The following is a 17,258-nucleotide window of genomic DNA, read 5'->3' as shown; positions in this document are numbered from 1 at the left end:
TTTGAATATGTTTTGCTGCTGTTTGTAATTTCCCAGGCACATGGCAAAAAAAAAAAAATCTGTACAGGTTACCTGCACGTAAGGAATTTTCTGATGCTCACGGGAGAATTTTAGTATCCACAGTTTCTTTACTTCAAATATAAAATGTACAGAATGCTATCATTCAGTGTTTCCACACTGAAAGAAATTCGGTTGACATACTATATTTCTCACAAGAACATTTTCCATGTGCACAGGAAGGGCCCTCTGTACATAGGAAATAGTCTCTTGTTCATGACCCAGTTTCTTGTAAGCATTGGAGACTTTCTTGTCCACACAAGAACATTTGGTTCACACCAGGAGCTTATAAAAATTACCACTGTCCCTCTAGAGGCTCTGTACAGTTTGGAAGCATGTATACAGTGTTTTTTAGTGTATTTACAACCCAGTACAGTACATACTGTATCACTGAAAAATCATTCGATGTGATTTCCAGATTTAAAAAAAAAGTCTCTAACAGTTGAAATTCGTCTATGATGAACATTTCAGGCCTCTCCCTATTTACTAAGTGGCAGAAAATAGGAAGAGGGATGTAAGTACTTATGCTCCTCACTGTATATTTCTCTGTTTCTATTCCATTCTTATTTAGACTGAGAACTCATAAAAATGACAGACACTGCCTTGATTGGGCCACTTTATATGAATAAAGGTTGAATGAACCTCCAAATAGTTAAATTTTGAATCATTTACCATTAGATCTCAGATTTAATCACTCAGCTAATCAGCCACTCTTTATACTTAAAATTATACTTAAAATTTAATTAACATTTCTAATAGTGCTAAGCATTTCAATGGAATAAAATTACAATTGAACCTTGGTGCAGCTTGGCTTCATCTAGTCCAAAAACACACTCAAACATATAGTTTAGCCCCAGTATCAACTACAATAACTTAAATACAACTGTTCACAAAGGACGAGGGGATTGCTTCACTGAAGACGTGTCCATTATTGTTGATTTAGATGTTTCTTCTATTACATCGGAGCTCAGGGCACTCCCAAAAGAAGAACGAGTGAACCTACGGATGGTGTTGCTTAAAGATGGGTACAAGGTCATGATGGAGCCCCGAGACCAGTCGAACCGAGGGTAGATTCTTTTAAGGACTGCCCTGCGAAACAGGATGTATACCCATGGATCCAGGATCTGGTTACAGGTGGCGAACCGGATCCATAGCAGTAGGGATCTGATCTGGAGAGGAACTCCGGACAGCACAGTTTGTGCAGTAAAAACCTGGTAGATGTGAGAAAGTAGTAGAGAAAGAAGGAAGGATGAAGGAAAGATGAGACAGAGAACAGATGGAAGAAGGTGTGAGAGGCAGGCAGCAGAAAACAGCAGATTATAGTTGAAAATAGAGAGAAAGACAGGATAAGAAATAAGGAATGAAAGGAAAAATAAATAACCTGGTTAATAATGCAAATGCCAATCAACACTGACCAGGCTGCTGCTACACCGTTAGCTTCTTATTCTCAGGAAGTACAATCAATGTTCTTGTTGGGAAATAAAGCTACTTCAAGCTCCTGGTTTCTAAAGTACATTGTGTTTTCGTAAGTATTCTAAATACTGAGTATAAACTCAGTTTACTTCTTATCTGTAAGGATTTCCGTCGATCTTCTTCAAAGAAATTCTTGAGTAGGATTAACCACAACATGCAGGGAGTTAGCTATCAGGAAATGACAGCGTGCACAAGTGAAATAAACAAACATGACAAAAGGATGAAACTTTGGAATTGAAGTGTTTATTAACAGGGAGAATGGAATGACTCATACAAAGCATCTGGAAAACCATGTTGGGACGATGCCTGCATGATCAAGCGTTTCTTCAAATTTGGGCCAATGGGTAGCTGTATGGCATAAACTGTGACACACAAATGAGTTCAGCCACAAATGTAGATGCCAGATATTTAGGACATGTTGAAGCATAAGAAGATGACGAAGGTTAACAGTGGGAAAACTTTTTATAAATATTACAATGCCTTTCAGATGTGCTTTACTTTTTACTCGCCTCAGGCAGGACACTTGACACATGGTGTATATCCAGGGGTCAAATATCTGATTGCAGGTGGCCATTCGTATGTAGAACAAAATTTTTTCATCTCTTACAGGATCAGCAATCACCCCAGTCATCAGAATATATATCTGTGCGAGGTGCAGAAAAATATGTTCTCCATTCAAGTGACTTTGGTCCTTTTAGTCATTTCTCTGATCCTTAATGCATGCAGAATGGAAAGCCAGATAATATTGTATCATTATGTGAACAAAGCAGTAAAACTTTATGATTTTATTTATGGTATTATTTTGTGCTTAAAGATCGTGATTCATGTTATTAAAAAGGTTCACCATCTCACTCAGAGCAAATAATTATTTTGATTTCATTGTAAAACAACAACAACAACAACAACAACATCTTTATGTGAATCCTCCAGCATCTCCATTGTTTGGCTGATTTTGGAGATTCATTCAAATTATCATTGTACTTTTGCAGCTAGTCCTATTGGTCCAAATATCATTTCCATTGAGACAGTAATGGCTAAGTTCTTAGCAACTAGTAACTTGTGGAAAATAGATGTAATGAAGCAACAGAAGCAAGTGACCCGTCAGTCAAACATGTGCGCAAGCAGATTCATGGTATGAATTCTTTCGTTGTTGAGTGCACTGTTAATGCAGCAGAAACAATAATAAAATCCAACCTGTGATTAAAAATAAAAGGACTTTGAAAGGGCTGCTTTTATCCATGTGCTAGCAGTTAGATGTCAGGTACCAAGCAGCTCTCTGATCCAGGGTAAGACTTTCATATCACATAAACCACTTAGGAAGAAGAATTGCTCAGGGGAAATGAACCATGTACAAAAGCGGCAGATGAAAGGACCTCATTATGCTTCAAACAGTTGATGGGTCATGCTGACAATAGAAACTATGCAGACAGTGTCTGGGTTAAGGTTCTTCAGACCATTTACAGTATTGTGATAATGAATGCTTTTAACTTTGCATCAACTGCCTTGTAGGTAATATGTTTTGGTGAGTTAAGACATTTGTAGATGTTGTTTATAGTCATAATAATAATCAAATTTTATATTTGTTATATTTGCTTTTTTACTCTTGTCAGTACATTACATGTATGCACGTATGGGGTACAGAACCGAAAACACACACACAAGGGACCTGTAGGTATGCAGGGAGGTAGAGCGCCCCCTGTGAAGCGGCCAAATGAGCAACTCGTAAAGGGTCAGTGCCCTGCTCAAGGGCTCCTCAGCAGTGCTCAGCAGTGTGGGCCTTGAGCTGGCCACATCTGGTCCCCAGCCCAAGACCCAGTGGACTAAGCTAATGCTTCCCCCAGCATTTCTATTCTGTTTATTCCTTTAAATGCACCAGCATTTGACACAACAGACCTAGACTATGGAGACAGACCTAGACTATTGTTCTAATGAACAATCTTACAAAAAAGGCTTTTCAATTCCTAGCATACAGTATATTTAATTAATATGTTATAATAAAATAGTTATCATAGTTAATCTACATTATTTTTTAAATTATATTTTTCATGATTATTATAATTTTTTATAATTTATCATTGTGTTTATTGTACCAGTAAAAAGTTTGGATACACCTTGTCATTCAGCAGGTTTTTTAATGACTTTCGGCATTAGAAATACATACTGAAGCAGACATATGGAGTTATGTAGCAAACTATAAACTATGACAGAATTGTAAATATGTTTTATACTTGAGATTCCTCAAAGTCGTCACCCTTTGATAATAGCTTTGCAAACCCATAACCTTTTCTAAGTGAGCCTCATGTAGTAGTCACCTAAAATTGGTTTCACTTCACAGCTTGTCAAAGTTAATTTGTGGATTTTCTTGCTTTCTGAACATAGTTGAGACCATCAATTATGTGGTGTTGTCTTTATCTTCTCAAATCAAATTTTTATTTTGAATATTTTGACAGCAAATTTCACAAGTGTATTGCAACTTCACCATCATCTTTAAAACCAGACATAAAGACATAGATATCCACACTATTTGATTGGAAATGGACAAACTCACCAGGAGTGGGCACCAGCAGATAGAAGCAATGACCATGATGAGTATGAGCTGGACCATCATCTCCACTTCATGATCACGACGGCGCTGTGCCCTATCCTCTCCGCAGCACACCTTGATCAGGGTTACAACACTCACTGTGTTCAGCAAAAATGACACAGCGATGCACATCAAACCCACCAAGGAGAACAGGAGGGAGAATGCCAGGTCATTTCCCTCAGAGCTGATGTTGAAAAAACACCAAGAGCCGGGCATCTGCATGTGGTAGCTCCCAATACCTGTTAGGGGCAGCAAAGCTATGGAGCCTGCAACCAACCACACTATCAGCACCATAGAGACAGTCCGGCCCTTAGAGATGCTACTGGAGCGTGCAAATGGTCGATTAATGCCAATGAAGCGCTCGACAGCCATGGCTGCACCAAGGAGCAGGGGGCATAGTCCATAGAAGACCATTGACATGCCCATAAAGTTGCAGAAGTGGCAGTATGGATCTAACTGGCGCCAATTAAAGTGTGTAACATGGAAAGAGACAACAATGGAGCCTGTGACCAGAAGACCCATGAAGTCAGTGAGGACCAGGCCACCAAGAAAGATCAGAAAGAAGGACCGGGATTTGCTATGTGTCCGCCGGAAGGATTTAAGCAGAGCTATGAAGGCAAAGAGATTTGAGGTGAGGCCCAAACCACTCAAAATACATGAGAAGTAAGCCGATGCAATGGTGGGTTGGTACTTGAATGGGGGACTGTTGATGGAGTAACATAGTGGGGTATTGTTGAGCGGCAGGACTGAGTCGTTCATGGTGGTCAGCTGGAGTGCCGTTGTTTCTTTCAGGTGAGTCTGTGATGGAAAGCCAACAGAACTCTCCTTGAAAACAAAAAGAGAGAAGTTCAATTACAACCAATTCTCTATAACAAGAAGTTTATTTTGCAATAAGTAAAACTTAAACGACAATTCATTGAAAAACCAGTGTTATTGAAAACAGGTTTCTATTCATCTACTCATTTCTGTATACAGTGCGTCCTTGTTCTTCGCGGTTAATGCGTTCCAGGAACCACACGCGATTGAGGAATCAGCGATCGAGATCACAATCTATTTATCTTATTATTTACGGTAATTTAAAAGTTTATGAATCCTCCCCATACTCATATGAAACCACTTTCTATCTGTATCTCCTTTTTCCACACTCTTAGAGACTGTTTTAAGCACTTTTGTGTCTCACGAAAGTCCGAGACTGATGGAACCGAGCGCACTTCCGGATGCCGTCAGCCAATAGAATGCGTGTACTGTATCAAGTGACTGCCTACTAAAAATCTGCAATGAGGTGGAGTCGCAATCTTTGATGCGCGAATGCGTGAGGGTGCACTGTATACCTATTCTTTTTACAGTTATCTGAAACTGGGCTTATCCTATAGTATCCTATCATCAGCAGAAAAAAACAAAACAAGACATAGAAGAAGAAGTACACTTTATTGATCCCCGGAGGGAAATTATTTTGTTTTCACTCATTGTTAATAATCATGCATACGTATATGTTATTTTGTACAGGCTTTTAAAACAACCATTCACACACACATGGGGCCTGTAGGCATGCAGTATATACAGGGAGGCTGAGTGGCGGGCAGCCCCATCTTTGGACCGCCCCAAATGAGCAGCTTGTGAAGGGGACGGTGCCTTGCTCAAGGGCACCTTTGCGGTGCTCGGGAGGTGATCTGGCACCTCCCACTTCCAGCTCACACTCCAAGACTGAATGGTCGGAAGCGGGAATCGAACCGCCGATCTTAGATCATTGGACGACCTGCTCTACCCACTGAGCTACTGCCGCCCCAAAACAGAGACACTTCATAGTATAAGTTACAAATATGAAGGTGACCAACCAACATACAAATGTGTTGTAGTGGATTGACCTGACAACCCCATGTAAACCCCATAAAGAGCGTATGGGCACATATCAAGGACAGACGGGGTTTAGACATTTGAGTGCACTGACCATTTAATGGAAGCAGTCAGAGATGAAAGAGGTAGCATTAATGTAGCCCACCATAAAATGCTTTCAGACAGCTGAGCCCACACCGCTGTGTTTTCTGAAGAAGAGCAATGGAAAGTGCTTACAACATAGTGTAAGATTTTGGTTAATTTCACACATCTTTGCTAAGACCAAAAAGTGACTGTAATACCTACTATATAAAAGTAATATCAAAGCAAACTTTCCTCATTTTGACACATTGTAATATTATTATTATTATTATTATTATTATTATTATTAATGATAATAATAATAGTGGAATAAGCTACTGCCACCCCTGAGTGTATTGCAAAACGTACACTAAACTCATGCAGACGGTGTCAGCATGACCCGTAGATGAAGAGAGTGAAACAGTGACAAAAATAGATGGTGGAGGCATATCTTGGCAGGAAATGCAGCCAGCGAAACTGGTAAAGAGCCTAAGAGAAACCAGAGGAAATGAGTGCACATTGTATTAATCGGGCTGTGATGTGTTCGCTAATGGTCGGACCCTACTGATACTACCCGTCATTATCAAACAGTGTGAAGCCAACTTCAAACGAAGTGAATGTAGAATTTATGATGAATAATAAGTCAAATCAAACATGAAAAATGATTAATTGCGGTTTTGCTGAATATTTATGTGGCAGTCTATCATGCAATTGTGAGTGTATATGTGGAATTACACAAAATACAAAGATCTGCTATGAGACATGAATGTGTTTAGTAACTAGATCTATAACACATAACCTTTTCAGATCTTCAAAGTGAGACACTTCGAACAAACAGAAGGGAACAATGTATTCCATTATTTTCCAGCTTGGTCTTCTTCAACATATATCACAATCCAAGTGAAATGCAAATTGCATGTAACACACAGATTAATGCTGAAATTACAAGAGACTTGCCTTAAAGTAAAAAAACAACAACACCTTTGACATTTGATGTGGGTTTCTAAATGTGGCTTAGGAAAGTTGTTTTCAGCATTTCTGTCAAGTACACTACAGTACAGTACTTCCATGACTTAGGACCTGATAGCATGAAACAGAATAAGGTTGGCGCCAATGTTGCATGTCCATGAAGACCTCTTTAGTGTACCATTAGCCAGTGCCCTTTAGTACCAAAAATCAATAAGTCATATGCATAACTGGTTCACCAAGGCAGTCCAGTGGTTTGCTATTCAGACTATTAGCACAGAAACGTAATCACGAGGTACAAATACATCATAAGGATAATGATGAATGTGTGGAAATTTTCAGACAGTGAACAGGCCTGTTCCATAAGACCCCATCCATTAAACTGCACTTTTAAGTGCTTGAAATGTAAGTGCATGGAATGAAAACCTTGTGAAAGGTCCAGAATCCTTCTGCCCATCCAATACTTAACTTATTCCAGCTGAATCCCATGAATAGTTTCCATTTTCATGTTGCAAACTTCTTTATACAATTTGTTCATAACATTCTATAATATAAAATGTTAATGTGCATCGCATTCTCAAGACAAGATGTACTAATACACACGAATCCTACAAATCTATAAGGGGTTTACAAATAAAAACAACATGTGAATGGAATCTGTCTCTCTGCACCAGTGACACAAGCCAAATTCTTTAGGAATTACACAGCCAATAAAGCCTTTCTAGCATTAAGCTATCCTAAAAGTGTAACAGACAAACTCTCAACCATATATGGAATCAATAAATATCATTATCACCGGTAAATGCAGCCTGGAGTTGGATAGTTTCATTACTTATTAAAATGTTGAACTAATTCCTTTTCATTACTGTACTTTGTGGCCAAATATTAACTTGTCAGCATTGATGTAGTCACTACAGCTTTCTCCCCCAAAACTGCTATAAGTCTAAAATATTAATTCTTTCAAGTAACATTGTGTAACTTGAAATACACTTGGGATGATACATAAGAACTATGGTATGGTATTTCCTTCTATTCAGGTTCACTATGGTAACTTTTAAATTACAAAAACCGCTATATACATAATGTTCCAGAATATTTCTTCATTCTATTATATTTATATACCGTATATATAAATACTGTATATATAAATGCTTTTAGTTAGTCAAATTTGTCTTACCATTATAGAAGTTCTTTCAAGCACTGAGTTGACTGTTGTTCCTACTCCATCAAAGGCATCTTTCACTTTTACTTTTAAGATTTAATGATGATAACACAAACAATAGTCACAGGAAGAGGGCGAGATTGTAAACATTTCACACGCACCCTGGGAATAAAGTCCACCATTAAGTTGTGCAGCAGTCTGGTAACACTAAGCACCACCTCACTGCTCCTTGCTCTAAGACTTTCTCACAGCAGCTGAGATACTCATCTCTCCCACTCCAACCTCCTAAACTCAATTTGCCCCTCCCCAGAAGGGGAAGGGCTGTAGGACGGCACCACATGGTATTCTGCACAGAAGAATGATTAACAGAGAGATGCAGTAAATCATCAAACTGACTTTAACAAGTGGGGTGTAATGGAGGAAAAAGCGTGCCTCATATTTGCCAAAAGTTCCTAAGTCAATCCACTGGACTGGAAGTCCAGTAGATTGTCCAGTGGAAACAACTTTGGATAAGCATGACCTGGATAAATGAGAATCTACACAGACCTCTCTTATTTGGTTTTAAATTTTTATTCATGTACGCTATTATATATTGTGTATGCTTGTGTAATGGGAAAATGCACGCAGGGTGTCAAGGTTTATTGTAGGACCCAAATGCCAAGCACGCCAGGTAACAAAAAAAAAAAGATTTATTTAACAAAAGAATGTGGTGAGATGGTGGACCAGATGACTAGCAGTACAAAGGAACTGGCGATGGATGGTGGGAAGCTGGTCCTCATGGAGGTCTGGAGGTTGGAAATGGAAGACAGGTGTGCTGCTCTGCTGCAGGGAGTGGCCACGCCCAGGTAGGTGGGACTCAGGTGTGACACAGAAGAGGAGAGAGAGAAGGAGCAACTGCAAATCCTGACACAAAGGCACAAAGAACATGTTAATGATGTCTAAATGGTTGGTAGCTCCAAATGACAAACATCTGATCGTTGAAACCCCCCCCCCCCCAGGTATAAGAAGGTTTCAGATGCAAATAACTGAAAAATGAAATTATTAGTAACTAGTTTAACGACACCAACATTCCAATCAAAACTATCCTGGAGTGGGGAAAAGAAAGTTCAACATGCCTTCAAACCAAGTGTACTTTTACCAGTTTATATAACTCAACTTGTTCAACTTGACGCATATAGTGCAGACGTCAATGTTTGCTTAAGACTTGGACTCATGCAGAAGTCTGAAATGCAGTAACAAAGATAGTGCATATGCAACTTAATGTAGCCTTTTCCGATATCTCTTCTAAGTTTAAGGTAAATCACCTGAACACTGGAAAGTGATTAAGTTAGTGACTCTTAACCCAACAAAGTTGAAACCCTCCCTCCTGTAACCACATCATATATATATATATATATATATATATATATATATATATATATATATATATATATATATATATATATATATATATATATATATATATATATATATATATATATAAATGTCCCTCCCACCCTTGTGGGGTGGTATCTGTGTGTCATCCTCAAGCTCAGGTCCTCTACCAGAGGCCTGGGAGTCTGAGGGTTCTGCGCAGTATCTTATCTGTTCCTAGGACTGCGCTCTTCTGGACTGAGGCTTCAGATGTTGTTCCAGGAATCTGCTGGAGCCACTCTTCCAGTTTGGGGGTCACTGCCCCAAGTGCTCCTACTACCATGGGGACCACATTAACCTTAACCTTCCACATCTGTTCCAGCTGTTCTTTCAACCCTTGATATTTCTCAATCTTTTCGTGTTCCTTCTTCCTGATGTTGGCGTCAGCTGGAATCGCCACATCTATCACCGCTGCTCTCTTCTGCTCTTTGTCCATCACCACTATGTCCAGTTTGTTAGTCAGTAGCTGTTTGTCGGTCTGGAAGCTGAAGTCCCACAGGATCTTAGCCTTGTCGTTCTCAACCACCTTCGGTGGTATGTCCCATTGGAATTTGGGTACTTCCAGTCCATACTGGTTACAGATGTTCCTGTACACTATCACAGCTACTTGGTTGTGCCTTTCCATGTATGCTGAGCTGGCGAGCATCTTACACCCTGCTACCACATGCTGGAGTGTCTCTGGGGCTTCTTTACATAGCCTGCACCTTGGGTCAGATCTACTGTGGTAGATATTGGCCTCTATTGCCCTTGTACTTAGGGCCTGTTCTTGTGCTGCCATGATCAGTGCCTCTGTGCTGTCTGTCAGTCCAGCTTTATTCAGCCATTGGTAGGTCTTCTTGATATCAGCCACTTCCTCTATCTGACGGTGGTACATGCCGTGTAGGGGCTTGTCCCTCCATGTTGTCTCCTCCTCCTCCTCTTCCTCCTCAGGTTTCTGCTGTCTAAGGCATTCATTGAGCAGTTCATCTGTTGGGGCCATCTTCCTGATGTACTCTTGGATTTTTGATGTCTAAAAAAAAAACCCCAACTATATATATATATAATTATGATCTTTATCTGTTGCAGAAAAATATATATACATTTTCTGCAACAGATGAAGATCATAATCATAAGTAAAATGAGAACATTGACTTTCTACTCGTCAATCATAAATTAAATGAGAACATTCAATTTCTACTCATTTTCTCCAAGCCAGTGACATCACTGATGATGTCACTTAGTGTATAAATTAAGATGAGATACACTTTATTGAAACGAAATTGGGAAATTTAAATGTTGTAGCAGCATTCAGACACACAGAACAAACAGAAACAGGGAAAATATTTGGTGAAGAAAAATTAAGACATAAGGGGAGAGGGAATAATATTAAAAAATATTAACAATAATAATTATATAATTATAATACCCTAGTGTCAGGTAATGATATAGTTTGACCCTCAGTGGCAATACACTGGACTTAATGAAAGCCATGTCTAAACATCAGAGTGGTGGAACTCTGATATGTTAGAGGTATTGTACAGAGCAATAGCTTGTGGCAGGAATGATTCCTGTACCTTTCCCTTTCCCAGTTCAGTCTGTTGTTGATCTTCACACCCCAGTCGAAGAACCTCTTCCTTTTGTCTCTGAAACACAAAGAGGAAATGGTAACAGTAATAAAATTTGACCCAATAAATGCTAACTTAACAATATTCCTGGTATTTTTATCTATAAACAAGGAGAAACGCAAACAAAGAAAGATGCAAAGAAACATCACTGGTGACATCAGAGCTGGCCTCGTGTTAGTTTTCAGCTTCCCAAACAAAGCGATGAATTCCATTATCTTGGAAAACATTTTGTTATGTTGACACCCTGCATATCTATATTGGGTTGCTTACACTTAGACTTATTTTTAGCAACTTGATATTGTACTCTCCAAATTGCATTCTTAGATCTCATATGTAGCTTGCAGGACTGAGCCACTAGAGGGACAAAGATTTTCTCTGAATAAACAGATGCCACCTCGGCATGAATTTCTCTTAGAGGCAGATATCATTTACTTGCCATTAAAGCACTACACTTCACATGGATCAGTTTGATGACTTGTCCTTTTCGTTCCACTTTATGTTAATACCACACTACCCTGCCCAGAGGAATGCTACAGAATGGTAATCTTAGCTCACATCATACGTAAATTTGAACAGCTCAGGTGGAGAAACAGGAAAACCTCAGGAGATAGAGATACTTTCTTGTACAGGGTTCATTTGTGGGTTATAATAAGGATGTCTGACTGACATTACGCAAATTTCCTACTGTGCATCCATTTGGATTATTGGTTTAATATGTGGCACCTTGTAAGAGGCCTCACATGTTAGAAGAACTATAGTTATGCTACATTATCATCATTTTTTCTTAGTATAAAATCAATTTCTGATGTTCCCACTTTACTGGAATAGAATTTAAATGTAACCAAATGGATATGTTTACAGGGAAGCTTTCATGGTTTCACTGCTGATGGTTTCATGGATCCTTAATTGTTGTTGCAATATTCATTCAGGAGCAATCTAGAGTCCTTTAGGGTTTTGTTGTTTGCCACCATTTTGATGTCTATTTTCTATTACTGTGCCATTAATGGCAGTAATTAATGCATTTTGATGAACAAAAGTTTTTTTAGCTGACATTTGAGACAAAAATCGAAGTGTTTAGGATCAGATTTCTTAACATGTAATGATTTTATGCTGGACTAGTTTTACTGCTTATGCAGTTTGTAGGTCATGAGAGATGATGGTAAATCCAAACCAGGCTGTCATCTGGAGTAAAGACATAACAATGCTTTGCTTTTTAAGGACACACACATTGGAAAAGTACTTCACAAGAATGACAAACTATTCTTTTCAGCCACAGCTCTAAAATAAATCAGACTTTATACACATGATCAATGGTCTCATATGGACATGCTTTAAGGAGATAACACAAAAGATAAAATATTGTCCTTCAAGCATTGGAGGTGACACCAACATGGCAAAATACTGTATGTTCCACACTGAGACCAGATGAGGAGCTGTCATTTTTAAAATGTTTGCACATCAATCTATGATTTGTTAGTTTGTAATTTAATGAGTAACATAATTATCTTACTTAAACCAAGTTTATAATCATACTTGTGGGAGATGGTTTGATTAAGTAGTTATAAATCAAATTGATGGGCTTAAAAAAATGAAACATTTAAAAATTAATATATGTCCTGCTGCCAGCACCAGCATTATATTATATCTAAACAAAAAATAAAAATGTAGATAAAAAAACAAAATCAACTTGTTTATTTGAACACTGACAGTGCATGATGCAGTTATGGGAGCCACCAAAGAATAATTATGACTACTTCATTAACCCAAGAACACCACCACTTACAATAGTAACACCATCACTAAACCCGGGTGATTTTTACCTGATACAATATACCCAACAAAAAGTATTTCTTATCAAAATATGACAACACATGACAAAATAGAGTGTTTGTCTTTTATTTTCTACTGTGACATTAACAAAATGAAAGAAAAATGTCGAGTGGGTACCCTAAAAAACATGTCCTAAAATTATTGAAAAATTAGGAATAGAGAACAAAAAAATTCCAGAAAAAAAATGACATGGAAGCATAGTTTTTGGTCCACTTTGAGATTTCCCTGGTGAAGTTAGTCTGTAGGAAAAAGTGGGCCTTTGGGTAAGAAAACATCAACACCTTCAAAGACGTCAAAGACAATGCAGAAACTGCCCAGGGAGGCAAGACACTCATACAAATGCAACATATTGAAAATCATGTAAATACATTGACAGTACTTTTACTCAGGTGAAAGTGAATTGGCGATGGTGTTCTAGGTTTAAGGCAAGGGCGAATACCATACCAATACTATCCACTTTTGTCCACCAACTTTAGAAAATTCTCAATTGTCATGACCGACGAGAGAAGGACAAATTAAATGAAAAAAGCATGAGGGAGACTGGACAAACAAAATTGTGAGCTAACACTTCTACAAATACTTCTCAAAACAGTGTATGTTGCATCTTAATTTTGTTGAGTCAAAAGTGTTTTTTGAAATGGACGGATTTATCAATATTGAATTTAAGTCACAACAATATTCATATAAGCTGGAGAAGATGGTGCAATTGAACATATCGACAACTTTCATCATAAATCGAGTACAGTAATATCAAAATGGTTCTCCTTTTGGGAAACAAAATACTGTCATACCGCATAATATCCTCTAGAGGGTAGCAAAGCTCTTTGAGAAAATATGTATCTATTTTATTCAGTTGGGAAAGCACAATGAGCAAAAACAGTTTCATGTTTAGCTGTTACTGGTTATCCATCCATCCGTCCATCCATCCGTCCGTCCATCCATCCATCCATCCATCCATCCATCCATCCATCCATCCATCTTGTCTTTGTCCATTAATGTCACTTCAGTCTATTCTCACTCTGTGCTCAAGCCATGTTAGTGCCATTCAATAACCATGATTTGACAAATAGGTGGAGCGAATCCATTACTTTAAACTCAGAATACCCTGAGGTAAGAAAAGATCCTGCTGTCTGTGCAGTTTATGTGTTTATTATGGCTCCTTGGCTGCTAATTAACATGAAGATCTCAGTGCAGAGCTTCTTTGTCCTCTGTGAATAAGAGGGTATGTTACATGCTACCCCTCAGACACCTTTACTGTCCTGGTTGGTGTCAGTAAATCTCTTATTATATAGGGTGGTCATAAACATCAAATGGTCTGTCGTTTCAGAGATCTGAGTCTAATCCAGAAATGACCTCTAGAAAACCACACCTTAAACAAGGCACATGTTAGACAACTGACCTCTACAGCCAGTGCAACACAAGACATTTCATCCTTGTTCTTTTGACTCTTTTGGTGGCGTGATTGGATGGATTTGTCATTTGCAACAAAAAGAGCTTGGCCACGGGGCTGTGGATAATCCAATTTATTGCTTTGCCATTTATTACAAATTTCTGTAGCTTTTGAGTCCACTGTCACATCAATTCGTTGATTGCTTGCTTAGCTGGGTCCTAATGAGCTGCTGTCTGAATCACCACATAATCACCGCCCTAATTCACTTCTTTGCTTTCCCTCACACTCAGTCTGTTGGCTTGATGCTGTTAAAAGAATGGACTAAAATGCAACGCTTTGAGAGGAAAAGTAATAACACAAAAGTAAATTTTAATTCCACATATATTATCTTTAATGAAGAACAATCCTCTTGAGTCGTGACAGAACATTACCATATGTTGCTGATTATGGAAACTACAGCACAGATTTTCAGCCACATCATCTGTAGCTGATGTACATGTGACTCAAACAGACATTCATTTACATACAAACAACACATTTGAGAACTTGAGTTGGTGGGATGGTTCAGAAAACTGCCAACCACTATTTAAACTATAGCAAACTATAACAAATTATAATAAACACATTTTATCTGTAGAGGGTACCAAATAAATTATTAAGTGCAAAGCATAAAAAATTAACCAAAAAATAAATAAAATTAAGGAAACGTGCCCTATGAGATAATTGAAGTACTGTATATAGAATCCTTTATTGAACTGAATGCATAACAGAACCTACACTGTAATAATGGTTTGATTTTTCTTGTATCGTAAACGTTTTGTCTACATTTTTGTGTGCTGCAACTAAAAGTAATACCTGATTAAAATACTGTTATAAATATAATTATAAATGCATATGTTCAACTGCTTTAACTCTCCTCTGGGTTTTAATTAGCATGTTTAGGACAGCTCAAAAAATCATATCATAAAATTTTATACTACTGTTTATATAAACTAATATTTTTCAAGGTTTAATTTCTTTTGATAACTAATGCCTACAGCCCAGAAAATAGACAACTCAAAATATTAGAATATTTCCGATAAAACCTACTTTCTTCCTATCTATACTATATAAAGTCCACAAATCTCTGTTTCAGTACACACTATCATGGGGAATATCATTGACTTGGCAGTTGTACAGAAGACACTCATTGACACCATCCATTATAAACTACAGAAAAAGCATTGCTGAAAGGATTTCCTGGTCACAGACTGATGTATCCAGACATGTTCATGAAAAGTTGCATTGAAGGGGAATGTGGGATTTTAAAAAAGGCACATAAACAACACGGATGACTGCAGACTTGAGAAGATTGTCAAGCAAAGCTGATTCAAGAACTTGAGGGAGCTTCACAAGGAGTGGAATGATGATGGATTCAGAAGACCGAGAGCCGACACACATATACTGTATGTGTCCAGGAAACAGGCTCCAAGTGACAGCCAATATTGTGTCAGGTCACTCATGAACCACATTAATATTAGAGGTGTCTTACCTGGGCTAAGGAGAAGAAGAACTGAACCATTGCTCAGTGGTCCAAAGTCCTCTTTTCAGATGAAATTAAAATTTGCATTTCATTTGGTAACAAGTCTAAGGGTAGGGAGGATGAATGGAACGGCACAGAATCCAAGTTACTTGAAGTTCAGTGTGACGTGTCCACAGTCAGTGATGGTTTGACGTCCATGTCATCATTGGTTCCATGAGTTTTTAAGTAACAAGTCTTTGCAGCTATCAACCAGGAGATAGTAGAGAAATTCCTGCTTTTGTCTAGTGACCACCTTTATGGAGATGCTGATTTCTTTTTTTTTTTTCCAGCAGGAATTGACATCTGCTCACAGTGCCAAAATTACTCAGACCATATTTGAATGGTGTTATTGAACTTGATTAGCTGGACAGCTCACCTGACCTGATCTGTGAGAATCTGTCAGATTTTGTCAAGAAGAAGATGAACACCAGACCTAACAATTCAGAGGAGAGGAAGACCGCTATCAATGCCAAGGGCTGATCTCTTCCATGCTACATCCCACAGATGCAGAAACTCTGCAGTGCTGAATGCAGACTTCTGAATATACTTGCTAGAAGTTTGACATTGCTGTATTACAAATGCTTCTTTGACTGATCCTTGGGGACTACAAGTTTTTTTTTTATTTGAATTTTTGAATATTTTGACATACCAGCTTTTAGTTTGTCATAAAGAGTAATTCAAAGTTCTCTTTATTAAATCAAGTTTAAAAAAAAATTATATGCAGTAAATCTTACAAGTAAATATAAGTATTGAATAAAACTGATATTTTAATAGTTCTGAAATCACCTGTATTGTATTAAACCGCATACGTGCAAAGATGCGCTGTGACTTGCAGGCTGTGAAACCATGGCATACTCTAAAAACATGACACCAATATTTTTGTTTGTTTTCTAGATGTTTTTCAAGTAATATGAGGTTATCAGATATCTGAGGATGGATGGAAGAGCATATGCCACCAGGTGAAGGTTTACCTCGGACCAATATCAGCCTGTCTGGCTGGCATTTATCAAGTTTGAGGAAGGGCTTAAAGACTCTTAATAATATATTTGTGAAGTGGCTAGTGGACAAATATAAGAGTGACTTAATCAAGCCCTTTATCAACAAAGGATGTACACCATCTGTGTGCATCGACATCATTGTCCTGCTGGCTGTTATAGATTTATTTCATGTGTATATAAGTATAATTAATGCCCTGTAAAGAGCATGTGGGACAATTGAAGTATAGATGTTAAATAACTTTAACCATTTGCAAACCAAGCACACACAGGGATATTGTGTGGAAATGCTGCTAGTTAGACACTCCA

At 38.1% G+C, this 17,258-nt stretch overlaps 1 protein-coding gene across 2 annotated transcripts; it reads right to left on the bottom strand.

Moving 5' to 3' along the window:
* Window positions 1-105: 105 nt before the first annotated feature.
* tbxa2r (thromboxane A2 receptor) lies at window positions 106-8,396 on the bottom strand. 2 transcript variants are annotated; one of them, XM_068319317.1, is made up of 4 exons: window positions 8,172-8,396; window positions 6,063-6,156; window positions 4,079-4,939; window positions 106-1,268 (listed from the first exon to the last, which is right to left on the bottom strand). In XM_068319317.1, exons 2-4 carry the CDS (start codon window positions 6,063-6,065, stop codon window positions 945-947), a joined length of 1,188 nt encoding a protein of 395 aa, XP_068175418.1. In that variant the 5' UTR covers window positions 6,066-6,156; window positions 8,172-8,396; the 3' UTR covers window positions 106-944. The 2 variants fall into 2 exon arrangements, with proteins under 2 accessions (XP_068175418.1, XP_068175417.1); XM_068319316.1 differs by lacking the exon at window positions 6,063-6,156.
* Window positions 8,397-17,258: the final 8,862 nt, after the last annotated feature.

The sequence above is a fragment of the Antennarius striatus genome, chromosome 7 (genome assembly GCF_040054535.1).
Source record: "Antennarius striatus isolate MH-2024 chromosome 7, ASM4005453v1, whole genome shotgun sequence".
Lineage (NCBI taxonomy): Eukaryota > Metazoa > Chordata > Actinopteri > Lophiiformes > Antennariidae > Antennarius > Antennarius striatus.
This window is presented reverse-complemented; position numbering and strand designations above follow the sequence as displayed.

Excerpts from the sequence above, each read along its gene's own strand:
- tbxa2r (XM_068319317.1), bottom strand. Across the intron at positions 1,269-4,078 it reads TCTGCTGGTGCCCACTCCTG|GTTTTTACTGCACAAACTGT; the intron begins GTGAGTTTGTCC and ends CACATCTACCAG.